Here is a 24,761-nt window from a genome sequence, read left to right as displayed (position 1 = left end):
GTTTCAATTCCGTTTTTTTTCGATTCTGTCCACTTCAGTTTCGGTTTTTCCAATTTTTTTTTTTTTTTTAAATTAAAAGTTGGAGAGAAAATGAAGAGAAAAAAAATCTAAGGAATTAAGAATTGGGCTTGGATTGAAATATCAACTATAGGATAGGCTTGGATTGAAATCAGGCCGACAGCTAGCTAACTTCGAATTGGGCTTGAGAAATGAATACTCTACACAAATAAATATACAAAATATAAAACAACTAAAATTTTCTGAACGCTAGCTAACTTCGAATTGTTTCATGTATTGCTTCTTGTAGGTAAGGTTACTGTTACACAAACAAAGGAACCAAAGTATCATGGAACTCATCACTAAGTCATTGGCAACTGCAAGTACTAGTTCTCCAGCTCAAGGAGCTTTTAATACTGGGAGATTAATGGACAGATTCAGTAATCTTCAAGAGGAAATGGTACATCATATTCTATCCTTCCTCGCTCAAAGAGACCTCGCTCGAGTGGGCTGTGTGTCCAATAGATGTAGACAGTTTCAGCTGTCAACTCCATCATGGAATTTCGACGCAATGCCTTATGCTCATTTTACGTGGGGTAGATTGAGGTTGTTGAATTATTTTGACAGGTTCTTGATCCAACGCGGGAATAATCATATACAACGCTTTCGTATTTGTTGGGTCTTTACAGGCCACTTGGTAGGCAACTGTGATGATTATTTTCGAGTCATCACTTGGATCCATAATGCTGCAAGGTGTAACGTTGAAGTGCTTGATCTTGACTTCCATATCCATGACGACAGGATAATAGAAGTAGAATTGCCAATCTGCCTCTTTCGTTGCCAATCTTTGAAGTCACTAATGTTGGACTTGAAGTTTAGCATTCTTAAAACCCCATCCCTGGCTTGTTCCACCACTCTCCGAAGCTTGAAGTTGAAAAATCTTACGATCAACGAGGAGTTTTGCAAATGTATCTCATGTTCCTGTAAATGCCTCAAGGAATTATGGCTTGAACTTGTTCATGGGTCACAAATTATCACCACCGAAAGCTCGTCTTTGGAATCGTTGCATATTCATCCTGCTATTTTTACTAAGGTTCTCAATATGTTGGCTGTGACATCTTATATCTTAGCATCTCAGGTGAAAAGCTCGAAGACATGCATTTGGAGTGGAAAGCTGTGTCCAGCAACCATTTGATAAATATAGACGCTCCAAAACTTAAACATTTTAAATGGTTTGGGAAGTTGGCAAGAATCCAAAATATGAGGAACTCTTTGTGTTTAGAAGAAGCTGTGTTTTGTCTCCGTGCTAGGGTTCATGATATTGACAAAGTAATGGGGATCCTTTCCAGTATTCGCAGAGTTAATGCTCTTGTTCTAAATGATGATACCTCAATGGTACATAAAATATATATATGGGATTTTGAGGCCCTTCTCCTTTATCTGTCTCATATACATGTTGCCTTATGAATTATAATTTGCAGGCTCGACTATTCAGGAGGGAGCAGACAGGGCGGCCCTGAGAATTTAGGGGCCCTAGGCAAGTCTTCGAAGTGGAGCTCTAAAATTCTTTGATCTCCGGTTCTTTGTATATTGATTTGTATAACAAAGAATTCGCTAAATGCATAAAAAATTCTATTTTCACATCAAATATCATTAAAAATTAATATCAAAAGAAGATAAATATACAAATATTACTTAAACATTACACGATTCACGTTTTTAGACACAAATATACTAAATGTTTGCAGTCAAGAGTCTAAGATTGAGAGTGAAGAATAATAAAATTTGATGATCAAGAGAGTAAATAACAATAAAACTTGATTGATGAGTATAATAAATTCAACACCAATTGTTTCTCTTGTGTTTTTTTTTTGCTTCTTCTAAAATCAACATCACACTAACGAATTGAATATTAAAATAATCCATTGAATAAAAAGTTATTGAAAAGAAAAATAGAAATTCAAAGTTTTGATTACCTTAAAGTACAATCTTTAAGACCATATAATAATTGGTTTAACAATTCAATAGAAATGGAGAGAATGGGAAGTTGGTTTAAACATTCGATAGAAATGGAGAGAATAAGAAGTTGAAAGAAAAAAAAATTGCAAAGAGACTTGAGTTTTATAACTTTATATGCATTTGGACAGATGGATTGTCAGTAAATTTGAAAAACAAGAAAACTCTAGAGACTGAAAGGCACCTTCATGTTTCGAACTCAACCACCCCAAAGAAAAATGAAGCCAACATTTCCACTACACTAACAAATGAATTATAATATTTCTTACTTATTTATTTATTTATATGTTAATTACAAGATATAAAATATTTTTGAGGGCCCTTCCGAAGTGGGGACCCTAAGCGGGCGCCTACTTGGGCTACTCTCAGGCCGGCCCTGGGAGCAGGATTCAGTGCCAGAACTATTTCATCACCTTTCTCACTTCCGTACATATACACGTCTGAGTAATTTCTTAGTCCGCAGAATGGCTTCTCTTCTTAGAGGAATGCCTAATCTGAAAACTTTGGACGTAAAGTATGTGGCAACTTTCCGACCCTTGCTTCTTAGGATAGTGGAAGTTACCATGGTAAGTAAAACTAAGTTTACTCACATTTACATTCACCTCTCTCTCTCTCTCTAAGAAATTCTCATTTGGTTTGCATGCATGTTAACTTTCTTCAGCAAGCGGGTTTAGTAGGAGATTCTGGAAATCCTAAAACCTGGCTTGTATTAATTATCAGCTTGAAGAGGTAACAACTGAGCTTTCTTATGGGGGCAATGAATTGGAGTTTGCAAGGTATATCTTTGAGGAAGCCAAGAATTTGAAGAAAATGGTCATACTTTATTTACCCAATCAATCAACTCTTATGAGGACGGTAAATGAAGGGGAGATGAATTCTGCAACAGTTGTCTTTAAGGAAAAGCAGGGAATGCCTGAACTCCACCGTTTCGTTCTGCGTTAGCTGGGTTGAGTAAAGTGATCGGTAGAGATGCTTGGTTTAAATCTCATTTCAGAAGGATTTATTTATGATTTAATGTTGAAACCTAAGTCTTGATGTTGATATGTTGAATAACATTTTCTGTTCGTTGAAATTACTCAACTCTTGATGTATATTGGTCTTTGGGCTTCAACCCTCCTGTCACTTAAGAAAAAAGAAAATTAATGAAAAAAGTTTAAAAACTTTGAGTTTTAACGAAAATGACAAAAATGTACCGTAAGTAAATAATACAGGATTGACTTTTTAGAGTAAAAATATGATTTTTCGTTAAAATGAATAGTACCGATAACTTTTCGTTAAAACTCTCTTAAGAAAAAGAGTTTTCATAGTACCGATAACTTTTCGTTAAAAGTGTTTTAAGAAAAAGAGTTTTCATATGCCACTACTTTGGAACGGAAGCAAAGCACCAAAAGAATTGCAAGACCCAATTAGATAATGACAAGTGGATAGTTTAGGAATTTTACCTTTATCTGAGCTTTTGGTGCTTGTTTTTATGTTTTTTTCATTTATACTACGTATTAATAGAACACCCTTTGTTAATAAAAAAACCAATGAAAATATCATACACAAAATGTCATGGATATTAAAGTAATTTTGTACAAAAATTTACTTTTTTTTTCTTCCTTCACCCATATATCATCAAAGCATGCCTCTTACTTTAAAAAAAAAATAAAATTTTAGACTTGGTAACAAAACTTTTTTGTTTTGTTTTTTTTTTTTTTTTTTTTTTGATGAAGAAACTTTTTGGTTTTGCAGCACTCAGTTTTTAGATTGTAGTTCATTTTTATATATGTTGACTTGTTCAAATTTTCAACAATAGAACCATTATCAGAGAGTAGGCTAGCTTCTAGGAAAGTTGAAGCAACCCAAAAGTAGTATTCATGATGTGTAATGACAAGTGTAACGTTAGGAAGATTAAATTTTGGAAACTAAATGATATGAAAGTTGACGATTGGATTATTACATAAGTGTTGATTAACGTGCTTATTTCTTATTGGTGACACATTATTTAGTTTGCAAATTTAATATACCTAACATTACTCTAATGCAAAACCAATTATGCTATGCATTTCTAGATCCTTTTTGCTACAAAGTGATGGATTTTCAATTTTTTTTTTCTGTTAATGATGAATTCTCAAATGTAAATCTTCATTATTTGAAAGGTAGGAGAAACAATAGAAAAGTCACATCATAATTTGAAGAAACAAATAAGATTTTTGGTTGACCTTACGTATTAGCACTTGAGAGTGTAAGGTGTGAGAATATTATGAAAAAAATATATGAGGTATATTAAGATAAATTTTTAATTAAAAAAATAAATGTGAGGCCTATTATGTAAAAGAATGTAGTCAATTTGAATTTCAGATAATTTTAATAGATTTTTTTAAGTGCCAAGTTCTCTTATGTCTAAAGGCTATAGGGTGTGAAAAAAAAAATCAGAGGGGAACGGATTCTTAACCAAATCTATCAATCCCTCACTTATTAGTGTTCTAGCAAGTTTTTGTTGTCCTCGCCACACGTAAACATGTGTAGATTTTTTTAAAAATTTTAATTAACTACAGTTGAATTTAAAATAATTTAAAATTCTTTAAAATTCTAATTTGACTACAATTTTCAAGTCTTTTTAATTCTTATTTTAAAATTCTAATTTTAAAGTCTATTAATAAATTCTATCAAATTCTAATTTTACCGAAAATGTTAAGTGTATTCGACAATACGCGAACATTTTAAGGTTTTACTTTCGAGCAAAACACTAAAATCAGATCGGCTGGCGGGCCGCTGAGAGAGACGCCATTCTCCGCCGTCTGGACACCACTCTTCGCCGTCTGGACGCCACCGGATGTGTAGGTACGAATTGATTTCCGATCCTTCAACCCCCAAAATTGCATGCCATTTCTGATTCCATTTATCCGTTTTCCCTTTCGAAATTCTTCATCTTTACTCATCCGAAGCTATTAAGTACTTCGATCAGGTTTTTTATTCTTTTAATGTCTATTTTTTTTTTTTTTACAAATTTTTGTTGGTAATTGTTAATATTGGGAGATGTTGAATTCGAATGGGGAAAAGATGCAGTCTTTTGCTGAGAATTTTCTGGGTTCGTTAACCTACAGCAAACCCATGAGGGTTAGTTGCAGATAATTCATATTTTCATAAAATATATGTATATATAAATTTTTATATATAAAGTTTAACTCTTTGATATTGAATGTAACAGATGGTATGTAGGTCGTTTCCTAATGTATTGCAGTTTAGTTGTCGTAGCGGGTCTCATATTTACCACTCAAAGGTACAATTTGAAAATTGATAAAATTATGTTCATGTTAGAAATAAATGTAGAGTTTAAATTAGCTGACGGAGTGGTGAAAATAAATGATGCCTATGCACCTTGGTGCGAGTTTGATTCCCACTTATCCTCTCCCCTAACAACTAACTATTTAACCCACTAACGCTATTGTTCGTAAAATAAAATGGTCTTAGTTTTGTACTGTTGATGTCGTGTATTTACGTAGTTGTGTTCTCATGTTCTTAATCCTTGCAGGTCTAAGTTATTATTAGAAAAGCGAGAGGAAAACAAGTATCATGGAACATAAGAGTAAGTTATTGGCAACTACAAGTTCAGAGGCTCAAGGAGCTTGTCCTGAGCGCACGAACGATAGATTTAGTAGTATGCCAGATGAAGTTGCACATCGAATTCTTTCATTACTCTCTATATTGGATCTCATTCGGTTTGGCAATGTATCCAAAAGATGCAGAGAACTTCATCTATCAACACCCTCTTTGAACTTTGATGAATTTAACAACTGGAATAAATCATCTTACAGTAAGCAATTTAAGCTGTTGAATTCTTTGGATAGGTTCTTGGTTCTTCGTAGGGACAGTAAAATACAACAGTTTCGTATTCGTTGGAGTCTCGCTTATGGAAAAGGTGCAAGTCTCTATAACGAGCTTTACCGAGTGGTCACATGGATTCATATGGCAGTAAGGTGCAACGTTGAAGTACTTGATCTTGAGTTGGGGATACCTGAGACGACTGAACTAGAGTTACCATCTTGCATCTTTCTTTGTGGATCTTTGAGGTCTCTATCAGTGCACTGCAATAAAATTCTTACAGTGCCCTCCTCGGTTCACTCCACCAATCTCCAATACTTAAAGTTGAGAAATGTTACAATAGATGAGGGGTTTTGCAAATGGATCTCGTGTTCTTGCAAATCGATTAAGGAATTACACCTTGAACATGTCCGAGTAGAAAATATCACCATTGAAAGCTCGTCCTTGGAATCATTTAGTTTTGTGTTTTCCTCTCACAGTGACCTCTGTCATCTTAGTATCTCATGTGAGAAACTTGAAGCTATGCGTATAAACTGGAGATTTGATTCGCCTAGCAGCAGATCCTTCAAAGTTTTTGCTCCAAATCTTAAGTATTTGAAATGGACTGGGAGTTTGTTGAATAACCAAAATCTTGGGAATTTTATGTGCTTAGAAACGGCTGAAATTTTTCTGAACCATGAGGGAGATAACAATGACTTTGGCAATGTACTTGAGCTTCTTTGCAGTATCCGCAGGGTTAAAGTCCTTATTCTTAGCGGAGAGACAGCCAAGGTAAAACTTTAGAGAGATTATTTTTTAGCTAAAACATGATGGTTTGCACTATGAATTTGTGTAGATTATGTCATTTTTGGATCTTTGAAAGGATGTTGCAAGGAATGTATCTTCACTATGATTCTATGCCATGGAGATAGTAGGGATGTTTAGTTTATGTTTCTGAAACTTAAGAAACCAAAACCAAGCGTGGCATAGTGGAATGAAAATTTATACTGGTGCGGAAAGTTTTATTTTTGAAATCAGTGCATGAATTCTGGAAATGGGTCGCCCTTGGCTCAAGCCGCTCAACTTTGTTTGTCTTTTTTACTTATAGTGTATGTTCTATTTCAAGACTCTGCCTCTCATCTTTATAATATTGCAGGCTCTGTTGAGGGAAGGTTCTATGCCTGCACCGTTTGATGATATATCGTACCTGGGTGTGCATATTGAGAGCTTGGTTGATGACATAGTCCCAACAATGGTCTCTCTTCTGAGAGGAATGCCCAATTTGAAAACTTTGTATGTAAAGTGTGACCCACCCTCACTCATCCAGAAACCTAAAGTAAGTTCAACTCTTTCTCTCTCTCTCTCTCTCTCTCCCCCCAACGTAGTTTACTATGTGATGTGTCCCAGCAATGGTAACTAAAATTAGTTGTTCCAAGGGTTTAGGATATTGGTCCATCAAAAAAATATTGATCTCGGTCTCTTCTAAGATTGTTTCTGTGCTCTAAGTAATGGTATCTTTAGAGCTTCAATTATTGTTTCCAGGGCGATGTTTAACCCTGTTATGCACTAGTATACTCATATGTAGGTAGTGCAGTTCAAAGGAATGTCAAGTTATATACTCAATATCTTTGTCACGCCTCATCTCGGGTTGGGGATGTAACAATCTATAATAAATTTTAATTTATTTGCTCGTTTCCTTTCCAGGCATGTGGATTTAATAGGGAATTCTGGAAATCTCAAAACTTGGCTTTTATCGATCAGCTGAAGGAGGCAACAATAGAGCTTCCTAGCGGGAACAATGGAATGGAATTAGTGAGGTATATGCTCGAGGATGGTAAGAATTTGAAGGAAATGGTCATACTTCATTCACCCGAGCAGTCAACTCTTTTTCAGGTGGTAAATGAAAGTAAGCGGAAATCTGCTGCCAGAGTTGTCTTTCAGGAATACAAAGCAAATGAAAAGAGGGAATTAGGCAGGTTTAATATTTATGTAAAGAAATAATGTGTTGCGACTTCAAAACCGTAGTCCGGATGTTGATGGATGCAGTTCGGTTGTAGTACTTACTGCCTTGTGCTTGTTAAGCTTAATAAGTACTAAGATTTTTTGTTACTAGTCCATGTATGTTATTGTATAATATTGCGGTTATCTTTTACCAGGTTAACAATAGTTTTTTGGTTTCAACCGAGACCTATTGGTTGGCGATTAGGGGCGGAAACTCTCATACAGGCGATTGAGGAGAGAAAAGCCTTGGCCTTTTGTTTTGGGATCTGTTAAAAAAGGATCGATATTACACGAAACGTATCTTTGCTATGGGATTGTAACATGCCGATAATTTGGTATTCTTGAAGTACGAAGTTGTTTTAAAATTGGTTGAAAATAGGGAGGTTTGACAAAACACTTTTGGTACTGTTCATTTTTAACGAAAAATCATATTTATACATTTTTTTAGTACTATTCACTCTACCTTTAAAAATGATTTTTTATTACAAGGGTAGTTTTTTAACTTTTCGTTAGTTTTCCTTCCAAAATATAGGAAGTAATGCCCGTATGCAGGGCGGAGGGTAGATGGGCGGAGGAGAGGGACGAAGAATAGATTGCATTGTTATCTATTGTTCCACTTATCTTCCTTATGTCTCTCATGTCTCTCATGTCTCTGTTCAAGGAAGTTCCCATGCCTGCGCCGGTCGATAACATTTCTTACTTGGGTTTGGGCATAACAAGCTTGAGTGATGATCTAGTCCTAGTCAATGGCGGAGTCAGAATTATTCGGTGAGTGAGTTAAGTTCAAATTATTTTTACAAAATCAAATGCTTAATTTTTTTTTTTTGTTCTCCACAAAGTTATGTAATAAACCTGAAATTAATATTTTAAAGTAAGAACTTCTATAGTTTTTATTCTAGACTTCTAGTCTTTAAAATTTCAAATGAATAAAGTAAGACAGGTATAAAAGTTTTAAGTTATTACTATTAAATTTAGTATTGGTTAAATTGATAAGTTTATTTTATACTTATTAACTCTTATTTCCCTAAAAACAGATTTAAGATTTAAGACTTTTTATTTGATAGGTGGGATGCGACAATTAAAAATCATGATTTATTAAAGGGTAAATTGTCGTTTGACCCTCTGAACTCTTACTCCAGTTGAAATTAACCCGCTGAACTATTTGAAATAAACTAATTAACCCCTTATCATTAGATTATGTCTATTATTCTGCCAAATTCAAGGGCAAATTAATCTTTTTTATCATCGATCTTTACATGTCACTTATAACCACCAATAAAATTATGACATGTGGATGTGTAATGATAATATGAAATGGTCCTTATGTAAATGTTTCGTTTCTTTAAGTTTCTTATTATGCTATAAGTTTTTGAATTATTTCATGTTCATGTGTCATTATTTTATCGGTGGTTATAACAGATAAGTAAGAATTGATGATGAAAAGATACATTTGTCCTTGAATTTGACGGAATAGTGGATGGAGTCAACGTCAAGGGGTTAATTGGCTGATTTTAAATAATTCAAGGAGTTAATTTACCAAAAAAATAATTCACATGATCAATTTCAACTGGGATAATTGTTTAGGACGTCAAACCACAGTTTACTTTTTATAACTGCACATAGCAGTTGAGAAAAAGGGTGTGCAGTCTAGTCCCAGAAACCAGGTAAGGATGAGCTCTTGTAGCTGATGTGCTCTCTTTTATTGGACAGAGGCTTAACAGTTAACAGGGAAGACATGTTTGGGTATTTATTTTTGTGCCTTTTGGTGACAAGTCGCAAAAAGAATTTGAATGCTGAAGTTTAAGACAACTGTTATCGACAATAAAAAAAAAAAAAAAAAGTCGTTATGTGTAAAAGCAGAAGGAAAATTTGTATGGAGATTAGTGTAACTGTGCAAGATGACATTTGAAATGCAAATAAAATATTAATAAAGTTGCCTTGATTTTTAACCAAAAAAAAAAAAAAAATTTGTTGAAAAATAAGAGTATTTTACATTTATTAAAGAAAGGTTGGCTTTGTTCAAAGTGATTTTTTTTTTTTTTTTTTTCAGAAAATAAAAAGTTCATGAAAGTGGTGGCATCACTGCCATGCTTGCCAACATCTACAATCCTACTACTAAAAATAAAAAAACGAGGCAAAAGAAAATGTGTTTAGCATTTCTATTTGGTGGAAGAACTCTCTTCTGATTCATTTGGATCAACTCACAAGAACCCAAAATGTTTCGTGGTTCGCTTGAAATTGGACTACGTCGACGTTTGATGTCGTTTTTGTTTTACTATGATGGTGTGGGTTACATTTATATAGAGTTTGAGAGTATATTCTGTCATGCCCCACACTTGAGATTAGTTAAAAAAGTAGCCGCGTGCCCAATGTGCAAATAAACAAAAAAATAACGAAAATAAAACTTGTATATTAATAACTCCAAAACTTTTTATAGGGTTTACAAAAAAAATAAAAAATAAAACCCTTAAATTCCTCATCAAGCATTTGTCTTGCCAAACAACTCATTAGATGAGGACTGAGCAACAACCATCGTTGCCCAGTGAGAGCTTATATCAAATCATCTCTTTACGTGTTAATTATATCCTTCATCAAATGTAACTCACCACATGATCCCTAATGACATTTCCGCCCTAATCCCTGTGTGCCGTTTGCATTTATCAATCGGAATAACGCAACAATAAAGTTCTCATGCTCCATGAACATTTTCAAATAATCCACATATCACCATATATAATAACTCTAAAAGCATTTCAACAAATCTAACATGCTTGACTTGAAAATAGATTAAGATCTGAAATAGAGAAACCCCACGATAGTTTGTGGTTTTCATTTATCATACATAAAAAATTTTGCAACACATTATATAAATCACTCACCTTGATCGATAGCAAGAACCTCGACAAAACAAAGCCCACTAAAAATCTCCAATTAACATTAAACTCTCTTTCTTATTCTCCCCATCTTTTCGCTACGTAATGCATGCATAGCATGCTATCTTCATTGATAACCTAAAATAAATCATGATGATCCAATACAAAGTCTGCAAATCCCTTTTATAGTAGGAGAATGACAGCAACAGCATAATTCCTATTGAATGAATGTGGCGGCTCCAATCTCAACCAAGTTGCTCATCAAATTCTTTATTTATCTTTCTTTCTATAGGATCACTCTTGCCGTCATGCCGCTCCTAACCGCAATGGCGTAGCATTGTTAAGGGCTTTCCGTAAAAAATTAAAATTTTACATGTAATTTTTATTGATTTTCGAATGTAACCCATTATATATTTAGTCATTAATCATAATCCATATAAAATTATATAATACAGTTTAGAAATAATTTCTTTTTGTTACATCCTTTTTCTCACCGCTTCTTGTACATGTCCAAGTTTGGATTAATTTGTTTGAATTTTAACACATATTTGTTTAATAACAAAAATTCTCGGCTCATCTTGTGAAATTTTCTTAAGCTAGAGCATACTCTAAAAAATATAGTATCAAGTTTCTTTGTTTTTAAAGATTAAATCTTTAAGCTAGCCCATCCGGTGAAAATTTCCTAGCTCTGCTATTGCCTAAACGGACTGTGTTTTCCTATTATTTTTATGAGTGATGATAGACCCACCTTTTTAAAATTACCCGAGCTTGAATTTCTTTCTCCTCAATAAAAATGATATGAAGGCCCATAATTGCTAGAGATAAAATGGCTGACATAAGGATTTTACAAATTCTTATTGCTAAAATGATCAAAATCAAATAACGACGACATCACACATCGATCAATTTCTCAAAATCAAATAACGACGACATCACACATTGATCAATCTATCTAATATTCACGAAATATCAACAAAATCTCGAAAAGTAATTATTTGAACCATTTGAATTTGTATTTTCATCATTTTTTCAATTTCTCAAAAATATAACCTTAGGAAATAGAGAGCCCAAAACCAGAAAGAGATCCTATCCGGATCTCTTCCTCCAAAGTCCAAGGATCAAGTGATCCGGACCTTTGAAATTTGATCAACCAGCCAAAAATTATTATAGCTTTTAAATTTTTTTACTAACTTATCTGTTTTTCGCCGTTGGATTTAATTTCAAAGGCCAGGATCACTTGATTCCTGGATTTTGGAGAGAGATCCGGAGAGGATCTCTTTCCCCCAAAACCCACCCCAAACACACAAGCTGTAGGCCCACCCAACCAATTTCTCCTTCTATGTTTGATGGGTGGGACTCACGTTGGTTTTATAAAAAAGTTTAAATTATTTTTACTCTTAAAGGAATTTTAGTTTTGTCAATTAAACTACGGTGGAGTGGTATTCCCTTCACTTGTAGGTGAAATATTTTAGATTCGATTATAGTCAAATGTGAATTTAAATTATATTATTACTAGCTCATTGTGAGGTAAAACTTACCCCCTTCCCATTCGTATAGATAATATTGATTGTTAATAAAAAAAATAGGATTTTATTTTATAAAAAAAATTTATTAACAAAAAAAAAAAAAAAATTTTTTTTAATTTTTTTTTCTTTGTGCCTATGTGACGTATTTGTGACATACACTTCAACATAAATGTAGGTTTTAAGTTTGCCACATCACTATTTAAGGTCAAGTTAACGAATCCATTAACAGGTATATGAGTAGGGGTGGGCAAACGGGCCTGGACCTGCGGTCTAAGGCGGGTTCGAGGCGGAGCCTTATATTTAATACACGAAACGGATCAGGGCAGGGTAGGTCTAAGTATATGGCGGGGCGGGTCAGGTCCAATTTCTGAGTATACACGGGCCCCCAGCCTGGACCATATACACATGTATTCATTCATTCTTTCTCACACACACACATGTCTCTGCAATTCCTCTCTTGGTTTCTCCGGTTCTCCTCATTCCTCAATCGTATTCGTCGATTCTCAAACTCGGAGACTTTCCTCCCTCTCGATCTCTCTCTCCCAGATCGTCTTCGTTGATACTTAAACTCGAAGACTCTCCTTATCTCAATCTCTCTCTCCCATATCATCTTAATCGATTCTTAAACTTGGAGACTTTCCTCCCTCTCGATCTCTCTCTCCCAGATTGACCAACTCTCGGTCTCCCAGACTGACCGAATTCTAGATAGTTGAGCCCCCTCCTCAGCCCCTCTCAACTATGACCACCATGACGATCCATCTCAAAGCCAAATCTTCAAACAAAAAGTATTCAAATATGACGATCCATCTTGAAATTTCCAGTGTGTAGTACAAGCTGTTGTAAGAAGCTTGCTCATATCAAAATTGAATTGTTTTTTTTTTTTTTTTTTAAATTTTTATCTAGGTTGAAGATTGCATTATTATATATGTGTTTTTTGGGTTCTTGCTAATTTTGTAGTTGATTGGATATATGAGTTTTTGTTATTTGCAAGAATTTGAGCTGAAACATGCATGTAAGGACCTGGGAACTTGAAATTTCTTGAAGCTTCATAGATCTGTTTGCTGCTCGTTGCAGGTCAAGAGAAAGCACAACAGGGAGAAAGACCCGTGGACCAGTAGACCCGTAGGAACCGGCCCGTTTTAAACAGGCCGAGTTAGGTCCGGGTTCCAACTTTTATTTTTCTGTTACCCTGTTCGGCCCACCCCGTTTCATTTTCCAAGGGGTCTAGTCTGGTTCCTTCAATTTTCGGCCTGATCCGGCCCATGCCCACCCCTATATATAACATTGAAATGAAATAATAAACATATGTATGAGATTGAAATGTTTTAAAATATTGTATAAAATGCCATTGAACACAAATATAAAGAAGTAGAATGCAACTTACCTTATCTTTTTACTTATTTAATATATCTATATCCTAGATTTTTTTTGTTGTTAATTACCTATATCACAAATGCATAAGTTTTAACTACCTATATTATAAATATCATTTGCTCTTGATATACTCTTCAAAATTAGTTCGATTGAGTTAACCTTTCTGTGCCGCCCTTCACAAAAAACAAAACAAACCTATCTGTACCGCTTTTTACCCGATAAGTAATGAACTTCCCTTTTTACCGCTCAAGACCAGAAACAGAAACGGCAGCCGCCGGCACGGACAACCCGATTACTCCCCTTCTACTGATATGAACTCTCTCTCTCTCTTCCCTCTATCTCAGTTTCTCTCTCTATCTTCCGGGGCCGAAAGCACTTAAAGGAAAAATGAATCCCAGTTTATACTGAATCTGCCGCTTAATTACCCGTTGCCGAAGTATTTCTCTCTCCACTAATACCTTATCCTAGGAAGATAGAGAGAGAAACCGATCCGGAGGGGAGAAAGAGAGAGAAGGAGAGAGAAAGATTCCAGATCTGGGAATGTGGAGTGTGTTGCCGGAATCGGAGCTGACGCCGCCAAACCCCTCCCCCCGCCTTCCTGACCTCCACCCAATGCAGACAACAGAGCGAGAGTCCCCTTCCTCTCTCTCTTTCGTTGGCGGAGGACATGAACGGCAGCGCCGCGGGAAGGGAGGTGGGCTACTGCGGACGGTGAACTTCTTCCCAAAGGTTTTTCTTGTACGTGCCCTATATATTGGAATGCGTAATTTACGAAGACAGGAATTTACACGTGTCATCATTTAAAGGGAAGGATAGTGGGCCTGAAGATCTTTCCCCTGCTTTGGCAGCACCGTGAAAGCATGCATATTGTCCACATTGCCCCGACGGACAAAAATCCGAAACCACGAAAGAGGACATAACAGGGTTTTGGGCCGTGTTCGGTGTTCCATCACACTCGATCGTTAACTGCTGTTTTTGGCTGATTAGTCCAAGTGAAAAAGGTATATATTTATCGCTTCAAATTTTTCTACTTATAGAAATTAAGATTGAGCAAATCACTGATCGAAGTGATGAATTCTATGTTTTGATTTAATTGGGATACTGAAAGATCGATGTTCTTATATGATATGTGATTGAATGATATGCTGTATATTGTGCTGTGGTTTTGTTTTTTGGGAAGCTAAAGCTTACACTTATGCTGTTTCTTTATGATTTGTAATGAAAATTCAACCTTTTAAACTTTGATGAGGTTCTGTTGAAATTCGGACAGATCTTGACTTTGGTTCGGAGCTGTAGGCCACCCAGAAAACCGTCCTGGCTCCGACTTTGGCCACCCGGAAAAGCATCCTAACTGGCTTTATGACAAAGCCGCATCCTGACTGCCCTTAATTATCTACAGGCCACGTAGTTCTTAGTCATCTCATCGGTTAAGTCGCTAATTGGAGATTACGTGACTGTGAATGAAGGCACATGTTATGTCGCTGAATAGAAAAAAACATGAATCAATCATATCCAACACTACCTTTGGTGTTTGGTTTGCAAGAAAATTACAAATTTTCAAGGAGATTTCGTAAGCTTCCCTTATCTGGAATTCTATGTGACCAGTCTGTATGTGTGTTACTTGCAGTTTGGATTCAGGGTTTTCTTTTTCTGGGTTTTGTGGTGGGATCTGCATTGTGAAGTGACGGGAAGGGTGCTTCGTCTGAAATTGGAGCGTGTGTGTTTTTGTGAATTCTTGTTTGGATACAAGGTTTTCCTTTTCTTGGTTTTGTGGTGGGTTCTGTATTGAAAAGTGACAGGAAGAGTGTTTTCTCCAAAATTGGGGAATTTCTGTGGACAGTTGAGTTGATGGGGGGATGCATTTTGAGGCCACCGTTACAGGGGCAAAATTCATTTCGTTCAGAGGGTGGGTTGACAGAGTTAATCCTATCCCCGAGTCGGATTATGGTACTTGGATGTCTACTATGTTGCTAATTGGAGATTACTTAACCGAGAAGGCATATGTCTGTCAATGAATAGAATCTGTAATTCAATATCTTTAGGAGTCTGTCAATTTTTTGAAAATTTTGGGGGTCCAATCTTGAACATGTTTTAGCCTAAAATTAGTCAAATGTTCGTAAATGCTTGTGTTTGTGTCTATTGGAGCTTTGAATTCAAGTTTTTCATCTTTCTGGGTTTTGATTTGTGGTAGGGTCCTCCTGCATTGTGATTGCCAGTCTAGAATTGGAGAATTTCTGTTAAGAGTTGAGGTAATGGGTGGGTGCATTTCAACAATGCGGGGGAGGGCGAAGTTGTCTCAATCAAGGCCTTCTTCAAAGAGTGGATATCCCCAAGCCCATTTGCCAGCTTCTGAAGAAACTCAGAGCTATTACAATTCCCTGATTGAGGTAAGATTGGCACTGTAATGCAGTATTTTCTGCAAGCTTCCCTTTGTTGTTGATATTTCCTTACACTGCCATAAGTGTTCAGTTTTGCTGACTCAAATTTGTTTATTTTTCTGATTGCAGGTGACTCAGGCTCTGGAACATGCTCGTCTCAAGTCTCCCAATCTTATTGTGGGTATAGATTTCACAAAGAGCAATGAGTGGACAGGTTAAGCCTTCAATCTCTTGAAATATATGGACTATGCTGTGTGTTGCAGCAGTGAAACATGCTGAAATTTGTTCTGTAAATAGGTGGAAGGTCATTCCACAGACGAAGCTTGCACCACAGTGGGGATTGTCCAAATCCCTATGAACAGGCGATATCCATTATTGGAAAAACCTTGGCTGGTTTCGATGAGGATAACTTAATTCCATGTTTTGGCTTTGGAGATGGTAATTATTAAATGATTACTTACCTTTTTTTCTCTACGATTTTATTCTTTGGAACATCGGGTCGAGAAACACTGTTTTTCTAACTTTCAGCGACAACCCATGATGAAGATGTCTTCAGTTTTTATCCGGATGGAAGACTTTGCAATGGATTTGTGGAAGTATTGACAACCTACAGGAAAATTGTTCCTTCTCTACAACTTGCAGGTTTTACCGTTGCATTGCATCCTCGGTTTATTTATTCTTCGTATTGTTCAAGAAGTCTTTATATTCCTAACTAGTCATTCTTCGTAATTCTTATTTCTGGCAGGTCCAACTTCATTTGCACCTATAATTCGAATGGCCATGTCTATCGTTGAGAAGAGTGGTGGCCAATTCCATATCCTGTTGATAATTACGAGCGGTCAGGTATTTTACCTAAATATCGTTTTCTTTAGTTGAACATGCAACAAGAGGGCCATTCATGCTATAAATCAACTTGTTTTTAGCTCAAAACACATGCTTGCTTTCTGCATTTTATGATTTGTGACTAACTAGAAGTGTTGATAATATGTGACAAAGCTTGGTGTGCAGAAGCAGAAGACAATTGATGCCATTGTTGAAGCAAGGTGAGTAGTAAACTTTGTCTTAATAATAAATGTTTGCTCGCCCAAGCATTTTTTGATCTGGTACGCTTCTTTTATTGCAGCAATCTCCCTCTATCAATTATATTAGTTGGTGTTGGTGATGGACCCTGGGACATCATGAAGAGACTTGGTGACTCTACTCGTAGTCGGGCATTTGATAATCTCCATGTAAGATCTCAGACTTTCATTCATTCTTGTTTCTTACTCATGATTTTGGCTTATTGATTATTGGAAAATACTGAATAGGAAAGAACATCTCTTTTGTTTGTAGTTTGTGAATTTTACGGACATTGTGACAAAGAATGTGCCCCCTTCACAAAAGAAGGCCGAATTTACACAAGCAACTCTGATGAAAATTCCTTCGCAGTATAACGCAACAAGAAACTTATCTATGTCAGGGTACTAGTGTTCTCGATATTTCTCATCTGTTAAAGCATTTGATTACCTGTTGACACCATTCTTCATGTGTAATTCCTTCTTTTAAAACTGGCAGTGGTTGGAATGGCAATTTTACCAAATGGTTACCCTCGCGATGTTCTCTATACTTCTTATCCGTGAAAAGCTGTTGATTACCTGTTGACATCATTTTCATATATATTTTCTTTTAAATGAACAGTGGTCAGACTTTTAAGAGGGCTCCACCTGCTGTTAATTCTACCAATGAGAATGAGGTATACAGAATTTTAAGCTGACACATCTAAATTTTGTTCACACAGTTCTTCTAAAGAAACTGGTACTTGTATTATCAAGGGAATTTTAGATTCGGAGGTGAAAAACCTCATATTGCACATTCGAAGTTCATTTTAATATATGCAGATATATTTTGATGTGTTTATGAAAGGGGTACTCATGAACAATAAAGTAATAACCTAAACTTAAATGTGGTAACTGCGAGTATTTACTACGTAGATGTTTATAGTTTTGTAGTAGCTGCTTTTGTGTTGAATTCAAAACCCTGTAAGACAGGCGTCACATGAGATTAAGCTTAGGTCTATTGTTGCTGCCGGTCTTTTGTGTACGGCATAGTTTGACTGGTTTTTTTATTGTTCTGTTCTGTACAGTCCTTGTATTGTAACCAAAATGTGAAAGTAGTAACTACGAGTATTTAGTGCTTTGATGATTGTAATTTTGTAGTTGTGACTCTTGTGTTGAATTTGAAACCCTTGAAGCTTTTATGTTCATTTTTATGGGTAATTTCATGTGTTTGCAACTTTATGTTACGATGATTCTACGATTTATTACTAGGATAACATTTTGTACGGTCTTGTACAGGATTGTACGCTGTGCGTTGGTAATTCAGTGAACATGGTCTTGTATTGCGGGCATCAGGTGCTTTTTTAGTTGAGTTTTCAGTACAGATATGTTGTGATTGCTGAGAAGACATTGATTTTTCTTCCCCTCGGTGCAGATATGTAGCAACTGCAAACCAAAGATTTATCATTGTCCATGGTGTCGGATTCCTGTGGGCACCAAAGATTACAAATTGATATAGGGATCTGAAAAGGTTTAATTGTCTACCATCTATTGTTATATGCATATGCAATTGCTTGCTTCTTTCTTTTACTTACTGTGTTTTCAAGTGTTCATTTACATGCTGTTGAACAGTTTTATTGGTCATACTAATCGGAGAGAACGTTTTCGCTATAGTTTTCCTTATACAAATCATCTGTTGGTGCAGACATGATTCGGATGCAGGCGAGCCCTTCAGTTATTGCCAATATGCAGAAGCAGCCATTTACACGATCATGTTTTGTAATTGAATTGTTGCAGAAACTACACGAAAGTCAAATAGTACGTAGTTGGAGACCGATGAAAGAGGAATATTTGTGTCAATAATAGACGACGCTTTGTAACCTCCAAGATCGGATGTAATTTGGGTGTATAGAATCAAGTACATGGCTAATGATTTTACATAGAGATACAAAGCAGGGTTGGTTGCTATAAGGTATCATCAATATGATTGCTTATTGCTATTTGATTGCTTCTGTCATTTCCTACCCAATTTGGCTGGTTTATTAACCAAATTTGAAATTGAAGAGGTTGATCCTACAAGAAACTGAAGAAGTTGAGGTTTAGCCATAAAACTAAATTTGAAACAGAATGAGTAGATCAACTTCTTATAAGCACGTGTAAGGTTCATTTCTTGATGTAGGACTCACCTCTCAATATGCCTTGTCACGTGTGGAAGCCTAACATGTATACTGTGGTCGAGAAATGTGTAACCCGCTAGGATATTATGAAGGAAGTTAAAATTTCACTATAAAACAATTGACAATATAAAAAGTAGTCCAACTCATTATGACACGAAAGATCTTTTACTTTCCTTGTATAGAATGCACTCTCAACATTACTCGTTCTGTAAGTAAGCTCAACATATATCGCTTTATCCATTTAGGCAAAAGCCCCAGTGGGCTTGGTTTGATGAAATTGTGCCCGGCTTTATTCTGTCTTGGCCTTGATGCCTATATTGCACACTTTATTGATTAAACATTAAACATGATTAGTTACCTTAGTCTTGCTCCATGTGGATTATATTCTTTGTCACTGGAAACTTTACAGCCTCTTGTCCAAATATTCTTCCAAAGTTTAGGGCCGTTTGGTACCCTATTTTACAAACAAAACTCAAAAACATTTAAGGATCCATACGGTATTGTTTTACAAAATAATTTTTGGACAACTATTTTATAAAACAAAACGACAAATAAGATTTTGCATTTTTATGATCTGAGAACAATCTGGTAGTTTAACCCAAGAATGATCTTTTGATCGCATCTGGTAGTTTAATCCAAGAATGATTTTTTGAAATGAAAACATTAAAAACGTGTCTAGTACCAATATCTAAAATGTGACATCCCACATCGTTCAGGGGAGTGATCCTTAAATGTATATTCCCATCTCTACCTAGCACGAGGCATTTTGGGAGCTCACTGGCTTCGGGTTCCGTAGGAACTCCGAAGTTAAGCGAGAAGGGGGCTAGAGTAATCCCATGATGGGTGACCCACTGGGAAGTTGCTCGTGAGTTCCCAAAAACAAAACCGTGAGGGAATGGTAAGCCCAAAGCGGACAATATCGTGCTACGGTAGTGGAGTCGGGCCCGGGAAGTAATCCCGCCCGGGCCGGGATGTGACATTTGGTATCAGAGCCTAACCCTGGTCGTGGTGTGCCGACGAGGACGTCGGGCCCCTAAGGGGGGTGCATTGTGACATCCCACATCGTCCAGGGGATGATCCTTAAATGTACATTCCCATCCCTACCTAGCACGAGGCCTTTTGGGAGCTCACTGGCTTCGGGTTCCGTAGGAACTCCGAAGTTAAGCGAGAAGGGGGCTAGAGCAATCCCATGATGGGTGACCCACTGAGAAGTTGCTCGTGAGTTCCCAAAAACAAAATCGTGAGGGAATGGTAAGCCCAAAGCGGACAATATCGTGCTACGGTAATGGAGTCGGGCCTGGGAAGTAGTCCCGCCCGGGCCGGGATGTGACATAAAATGTCAAAGAAAAAAAGTAATAAATTTGTATTTGATAGTAATGTTTTTGTAAAACTATTAAAATGGCAGCGGTGGTGGTAAAGATGATGGTTGCAATGATAGTGGTGTTGGTAGCAATGGTGATTGAAGTGGTGGTAGTAATGGTGACAATAGAGATGTTAGTAATGGTGGAATATTGGTGGTGGCAATAACGAGGTAGGGGTAGTGGTGGAGGGAGTGGTGGTGGTTGCGGCAACTATGGCAGAGGCTGATGAGTTAACAATGGTCGTAAGGGATGTTTCAGAAATGGTGGTTGAGAGGTGGCGAGGATTGTGGAAGTGGTAGTGGTCATAATAAGGGTGATGGCGGTGGTGGTGGAGGGGGGTGGTGGTGGTGATGTAGGTTGTAGCGTTGAGACAATGAGAGGGTGGAGGTAGGTGGTGGTGGCCCTGGTGGCGAGAATGATGACGGTGAATAATATGGTAGTAGTGGTGGAGGTGGCGGTGATAGTGAGATGGTGGAGGATGCGGTGGCGATCAAGGGCACTGGTGGTGACAATGGTGAAATGGTGAAGGTGGGTGGTGGTGGTCATGGAGTTAGAAATGTGCCCTAATCATAAGATGATATTTTACGACATTTCAAATATTAAATTGATTTAGTTTAATCCAAAGGCAAAAATTATTGTTTATAGCTCTCTCATTAAATGTTATACACTTAAACAATAAGCCCAAGAAATAAGCAATGGAGGGAATGTAAAATTAGTACATATTAGAAATGTACTAATCCAATAAAATTAGTACATACTATATATTATGTCTTCTCTTTAGAGAGTGATTAATAGAAGGTGAGTTCACTAAATGCAATTAAACATGATTTCTCGTACTCATGTCACATGACAACTCACTCGTTTAGATAATGTAAAATAGTCATTTGATCTGAGACACCATAGATGCCTTATGGATATGTCTTTGACCATTTTGACAATATGTCATAACCACATGGTTTCTTATGCGCATTATTGAAGTCCTAGACTTATTTATGAAACCATGTGAGTGTAAAATAAGAGATTTCTAACCTTCAACTTAGAAGGAGAGTACTATATGATATGATTCAAGAGTCTTTGATCATAGCACATAATATGATTTAGGAAGCACGTTTAGAATAGAGATTTACATTAGATAGTAGACATGAATAAATTACCAACCAAACAATATGATTAAGAATATTAATTTTATTGATGTACAAATTTGAGTTAATCTTGAGTCAATGTAAAATGTGATGAAGTGCCATTCGCAAAGGCGGTTTGATCGAGAGTAGGCGGGCAGAAATGAAGAACAAAACGAGCATTTCCTGCCATCCTTATGACAAAAGATTAAAGAATGCATTCCTTATCACATCACACAAATGACAAAAGGGTCTAGGGCGTATCACACTCACAAGGTAACCACCGAAATAATCCAAAGATAAGAACAAAACGAGCAATTCCTGCCACCCTTTGACAGTCTTATCCTACTGAAAAACTCAAATTTTCACTTTAATTTCTGAAAACTTAATAAGCACATATACAACACATACAAGTGGTGTCACAATGCCATATACATGTGAAGATATTTTTTAAATCACACTAATTCATGATTTTTTTTTTATAGGAGTAATGTAAATTTCATTAATAACATAAAAACATACATAAAGCTGACAACTAAAACATAATTGACTATGAAAAAAATTACCCAGATAAAACCACGTGAGAAAATTCCTGTGAAGGAAAAAGAGTCACACATTCCACCACAATGCACAAATAACAAACAAATAACCAAAGGCTCTAGGCCGTTTCACACACACCCACAAGGTTCCCAGGCGGATAATCCAAAGACAAGAACAAAACGAGCGGCTTTACCCACATGCATTCGTGCAATTCTTACTACGGTCGTTTATGTAGCTCAAGATAGACATGGCAGTTTGGCCCCCAGTTAAAACAAGAAGGACGATGGCGTAGAGAACTGAGATGAAGGACCATGGCTTGCTAAAATAAGTTCGGATGAAAGTAGCCCAATGGCTGCTGTAATATGCCTCCACATCTCTGAATTGCTTGGAGAGGTAGCATTCCCTTATGTTGAAGACAGCCTTTTCCCCCAACTTTTTGAACAGCTCCGCTACGTTGTGGTCATTGTATAAGAAGCCACTAGTGATGATCCCATCAGAGCAAAGGAGTGTGACGTCTCTAGGTGAAGTGATGAGGCTGCTCATGAAAGCAATATAGGTGGTGAACCACGTAGGACTGTTTTGGTAGCATTGTTCCCAGGCCATGCAGTTAATGAAGAGGGTAGTGGTGAAGTCGTTAATTGCTATAGGTGGGATTTGTAGTACCTTACATATGCTACCGTGGAAATTGATGTTCAAGAAGCTGTCCGCTCTTTGTGGCTTGAAGTTGATCCCGGAGGATCTTAGTTGTACGGTACACTGGATTGATTCGGAGGATGGACGGTATTTTGGAGAAGGGTCATTTGGATTTTTTTGTTCTTTGGTTTTATTGGTCGATGGATCATTTGGATTAATACTTTGTTTTTGGGGACGGAAGCTCGAGTAAACCAAGTCAAGTAAGTGCTTGGGGTCCTCTGACGGTTGTGACTTTTTAAGGACGTCAATAGGTCGATGCAACAAATTATTGAACAAATTCAGCGCAAGAAGGACTAGAGAATAGCCCTTTTCTTTCTCTTGAAGTTGATTCGTGGAGACAAAGTGTAATTTTTGGAGGACGGAGAAAGGGATTTGATTTTCAAGCTTGAGGAGGTCCCTAGTAACAATTGGAATCAACCATGGCCTGCTTAAGATGGGATCGTTTTTCTCCATGGGATCTTCCGTATTCATACGATGAAAAAGCTCAATGATAAAGCACCCATCAAGCACCATCATTTCAACAAATTCATCTCCCTTCAACTCGGAGAAGAACTCACAATGATGATCTTTGGAGTAGCAACTTCTTGTGCTTTCGTTGATAGTTCTCAAGGCTTCCAAATAGTCTTTTTTGTTACGCTTTGTTCGATCAAGGAAGGCAGTTTGATACAAACGCTTGGTGCTCTCAAATTCCGATTGGCTTCTCTTGTCGCAGTGCCATGGCCCAACGAAGACCATTTCAGGCTCAGTGGCTTTCCGACTGATTTCAGCGAGGCTGGCAGGAACTTTGTATATGGACACCGAGTTCCCATCCCTTGTTCTTGGAATTTCTTCTTCTTCATTCTCCGGGTGCCCTTCTGTATTGCTACCCTCGGGAATTATTTCTTCCCCTCGGTGCCCTCGTGCGGTAGCTGCAGGGCTAGGCTCGGAAGGTCCAGTTTCAATATCGCCCGGCATACTGTCACACACACTGAACAAGGAATGGCTAGCTAATTTGGTCAAAATATGAAAGAGATGTTCACCAAGTATCAATCCCTCTCTTTCTTCTTTTTTCTAATGCTGTGAAATTTGAACACGAAATCTTTGGTGGTACGTTATTCAGGCTAAGCTATGACGCTTTATACATAATTAGATAAAAATTGTATAGTTGTATAATGGATATCAATTTCCATTGAGCTTCCATTTCTCTTGTAGCAAGTCAATTTCTCCTCCATATAATATTTGCAAGGGCCAGGAGGAAAGTGTTCCGTAAGTAAACTGATGGAATCATTTAGATTAAGTAATACAATGCTCTTTCATTGTGCTTGAAGAACTTGAGGTTTAACCGCAAAACTAATTGACAATTATTTTGAGAGTCACATGTAAAAGTTCAGAAACATTTCTTAGACATATATAATTACCTTACAAATTAAACCATATTGTTATCATTCATAATTTATAGAACAAATAACAATACAAGTTACACTTGTCCACGACATGTTTTCATATTTCGAAAACGCTGCATTATATATAGTTTTATTATCAATGGATAAAAAAAAACATTGCTCTTAATATAAAAAATCATGCTATCACTCAACCACTGATCTCCCATTCGCTTATGCAATGGGCTTTTCACAATATTCATAGTGGAAAAGGCTATCTCCAGTGAAGCAGTAGCAACTGATAATATCAAAGTCAATGTAATTAGCAAATACACATGATTCTATACTATGTTCTTCCCGTCTTAACCAATTTTTATTGCAAGACTAGTAATTCCTTTCAATTGAGAAAATTCATTACTTGAATGCATAATAGAAATAATGCCCAAATTGATATTTAAAAAATAATAATAATAAGAGCGGCAACTCCTTTTTGAAGCATTTTATCAAGCAGTTTGAGGGCATTTATGAA

General features: G+C 36.6%; 4 protein-coding genes across 9 annotated transcripts; 3 read left to right on the top strand and 1 right to left on the bottom strand.

The window, feature by feature from the left end:
* The first annotated feature begins 346 nt into the window (after nucleotides 1-346).
* On the top strand, nucleotides 347-1,517 carry LOC137713345 (FBD-associated F-box protein At5g56380-like). Its single transcript, XM_088684034.1, has 4 exons — nucleotides 347-593; nucleotides 687-965; nucleotides 1,136-1,392; nucleotides 1,479-1,517. Exons 1-4 carry the CDS (start codon nucleotides 347-349, stop codon nucleotides 1,515-1,517), a joined length of 822 nt encoding a protein of 273 aa, XP_088540160.1.
* Nucleotides 1,518-4,679: 3,162 nt separating this feature from the next.
* Nucleotides 4,680-7,911, top strand: LOC137713471 (F-box/LRR-repeat protein At4g14103). 2 transcript variants are annotated; one of them, XM_068452771.2, is made up of 5 exons: nucleotides 4,701-4,839; nucleotides 5,207-5,278; nucleotides 5,531-6,591; nucleotides 6,956-7,135; nucleotides 7,504-7,911. In XM_068452771.2, the coding sequence occupies exons 3-5, from the start codon at nucleotides 5,572-5,574 to the stop codon at nucleotides 7,798-7,800; spliced, it is 1,497 nt and encodes a 498-aa protein (XP_068308872.2). In that variant the 5' UTR covers nucleotides 4,701-4,839; nucleotides 5,207-5,278; nucleotides 5,531-5,571; the 3' UTR covers nucleotides 7,801-7,911. The 2 variants fall into 2 exon arrangements, with proteins under 2 accessions (XP_068308871.2, XP_068308872.2); XM_068452770.2 differs by lacking the exon at nucleotides 5,207-5,278 and having other exon boundaries at nucleotides 4,680-4,839.
* A 5,688-nt stretch (nucleotides 7,912-13,599) lies between these two features.
* On the top strand, nucleotides 13,600-18,985 carry LOC137713486 (E3 ubiquitin-protein ligase RGLG1). Of its 5 annotated transcripts, none has more exons than XM_088684691.1 (14): nucleotides 14,119-14,311; nucleotides 14,422-14,574; nucleotides 15,765-15,960; nucleotides 16,081-16,165; nucleotides 16,249-16,389; nucleotides 16,480-16,593; nucleotides 16,697-16,794; nucleotides 16,948-16,994; nucleotides 17,075-17,180; nucleotides 17,284-17,411; nucleotides 17,629-17,683; nucleotides 18,285-18,341; nucleotides 18,421-18,516; nucleotides 18,691-18,985. In XM_088684691.1, the coding sequence occupies exons 3-13, from the start codon at nucleotides 15,826-15,828 to the stop codon at nucleotides 18,502-18,504; spliced, it is 1,050 nt and encodes a 349-aa protein (XP_088540817.1). In that variant the 5' UTR covers nucleotides 14,119-14,311; nucleotides 14,422-14,574; nucleotides 15,765-15,825; the 3' UTR covers nucleotides 18,505-18,516; nucleotides 18,691-18,985. The 5 variants fall into 5 exon arrangements, with proteins under 5 accessions (XP_088540816.1, XP_088540817.1, XP_088540815.1 ...); XM_088684689.1 differs by lacking the exon at nucleotides 14,119-14,311 and adding an exon at nucleotides 14,844-15,143 and having other exon boundaries at nucleotides 14,435-14,574; nucleotides 16,498-16,593; XM_088684688.1 differs by lacking the exon at nucleotides 14,119-14,311 and adding an exon at nucleotides 14,844-15,143 and having other exon boundaries at nucleotides 14,435-14,574; nucleotides 16,960-16,994.
* A 3,385-nt stretch (nucleotides 18,986-22,370) lies between these two features.
* LOC137713346 (UPF0481 protein At3g47200-like) lies at nucleotides 22,371-23,828 on the bottom strand. Its single transcript, XM_068452637.2, has one exon. It carries the CDS (start codon nucleotides 23,826-23,828, stop codon nucleotides 22,371-22,373), a length of 1,458 nt encoding a protein of 485 aa, XP_068308738.2.
* Between the last annotated feature and the right edge of the window lie 933 nt (nucleotides 23,829-24,761).

This window comes from Pyrus communis, chromosome 14 (assembly GCF_041283825.1).
Source record: "Pyrus communis isolate YQ-2024b chromosome 14, ASM4128382v1, whole genome shotgun sequence".
Lineage (NCBI taxonomy): Eukaryota > Viridiplantae > Streptophyta > Magnoliopsida > Rosales > Rosaceae > Pyrus > Pyrus communis.
This window is presented reverse-complemented; position numbering and strand designations above follow the sequence as displayed.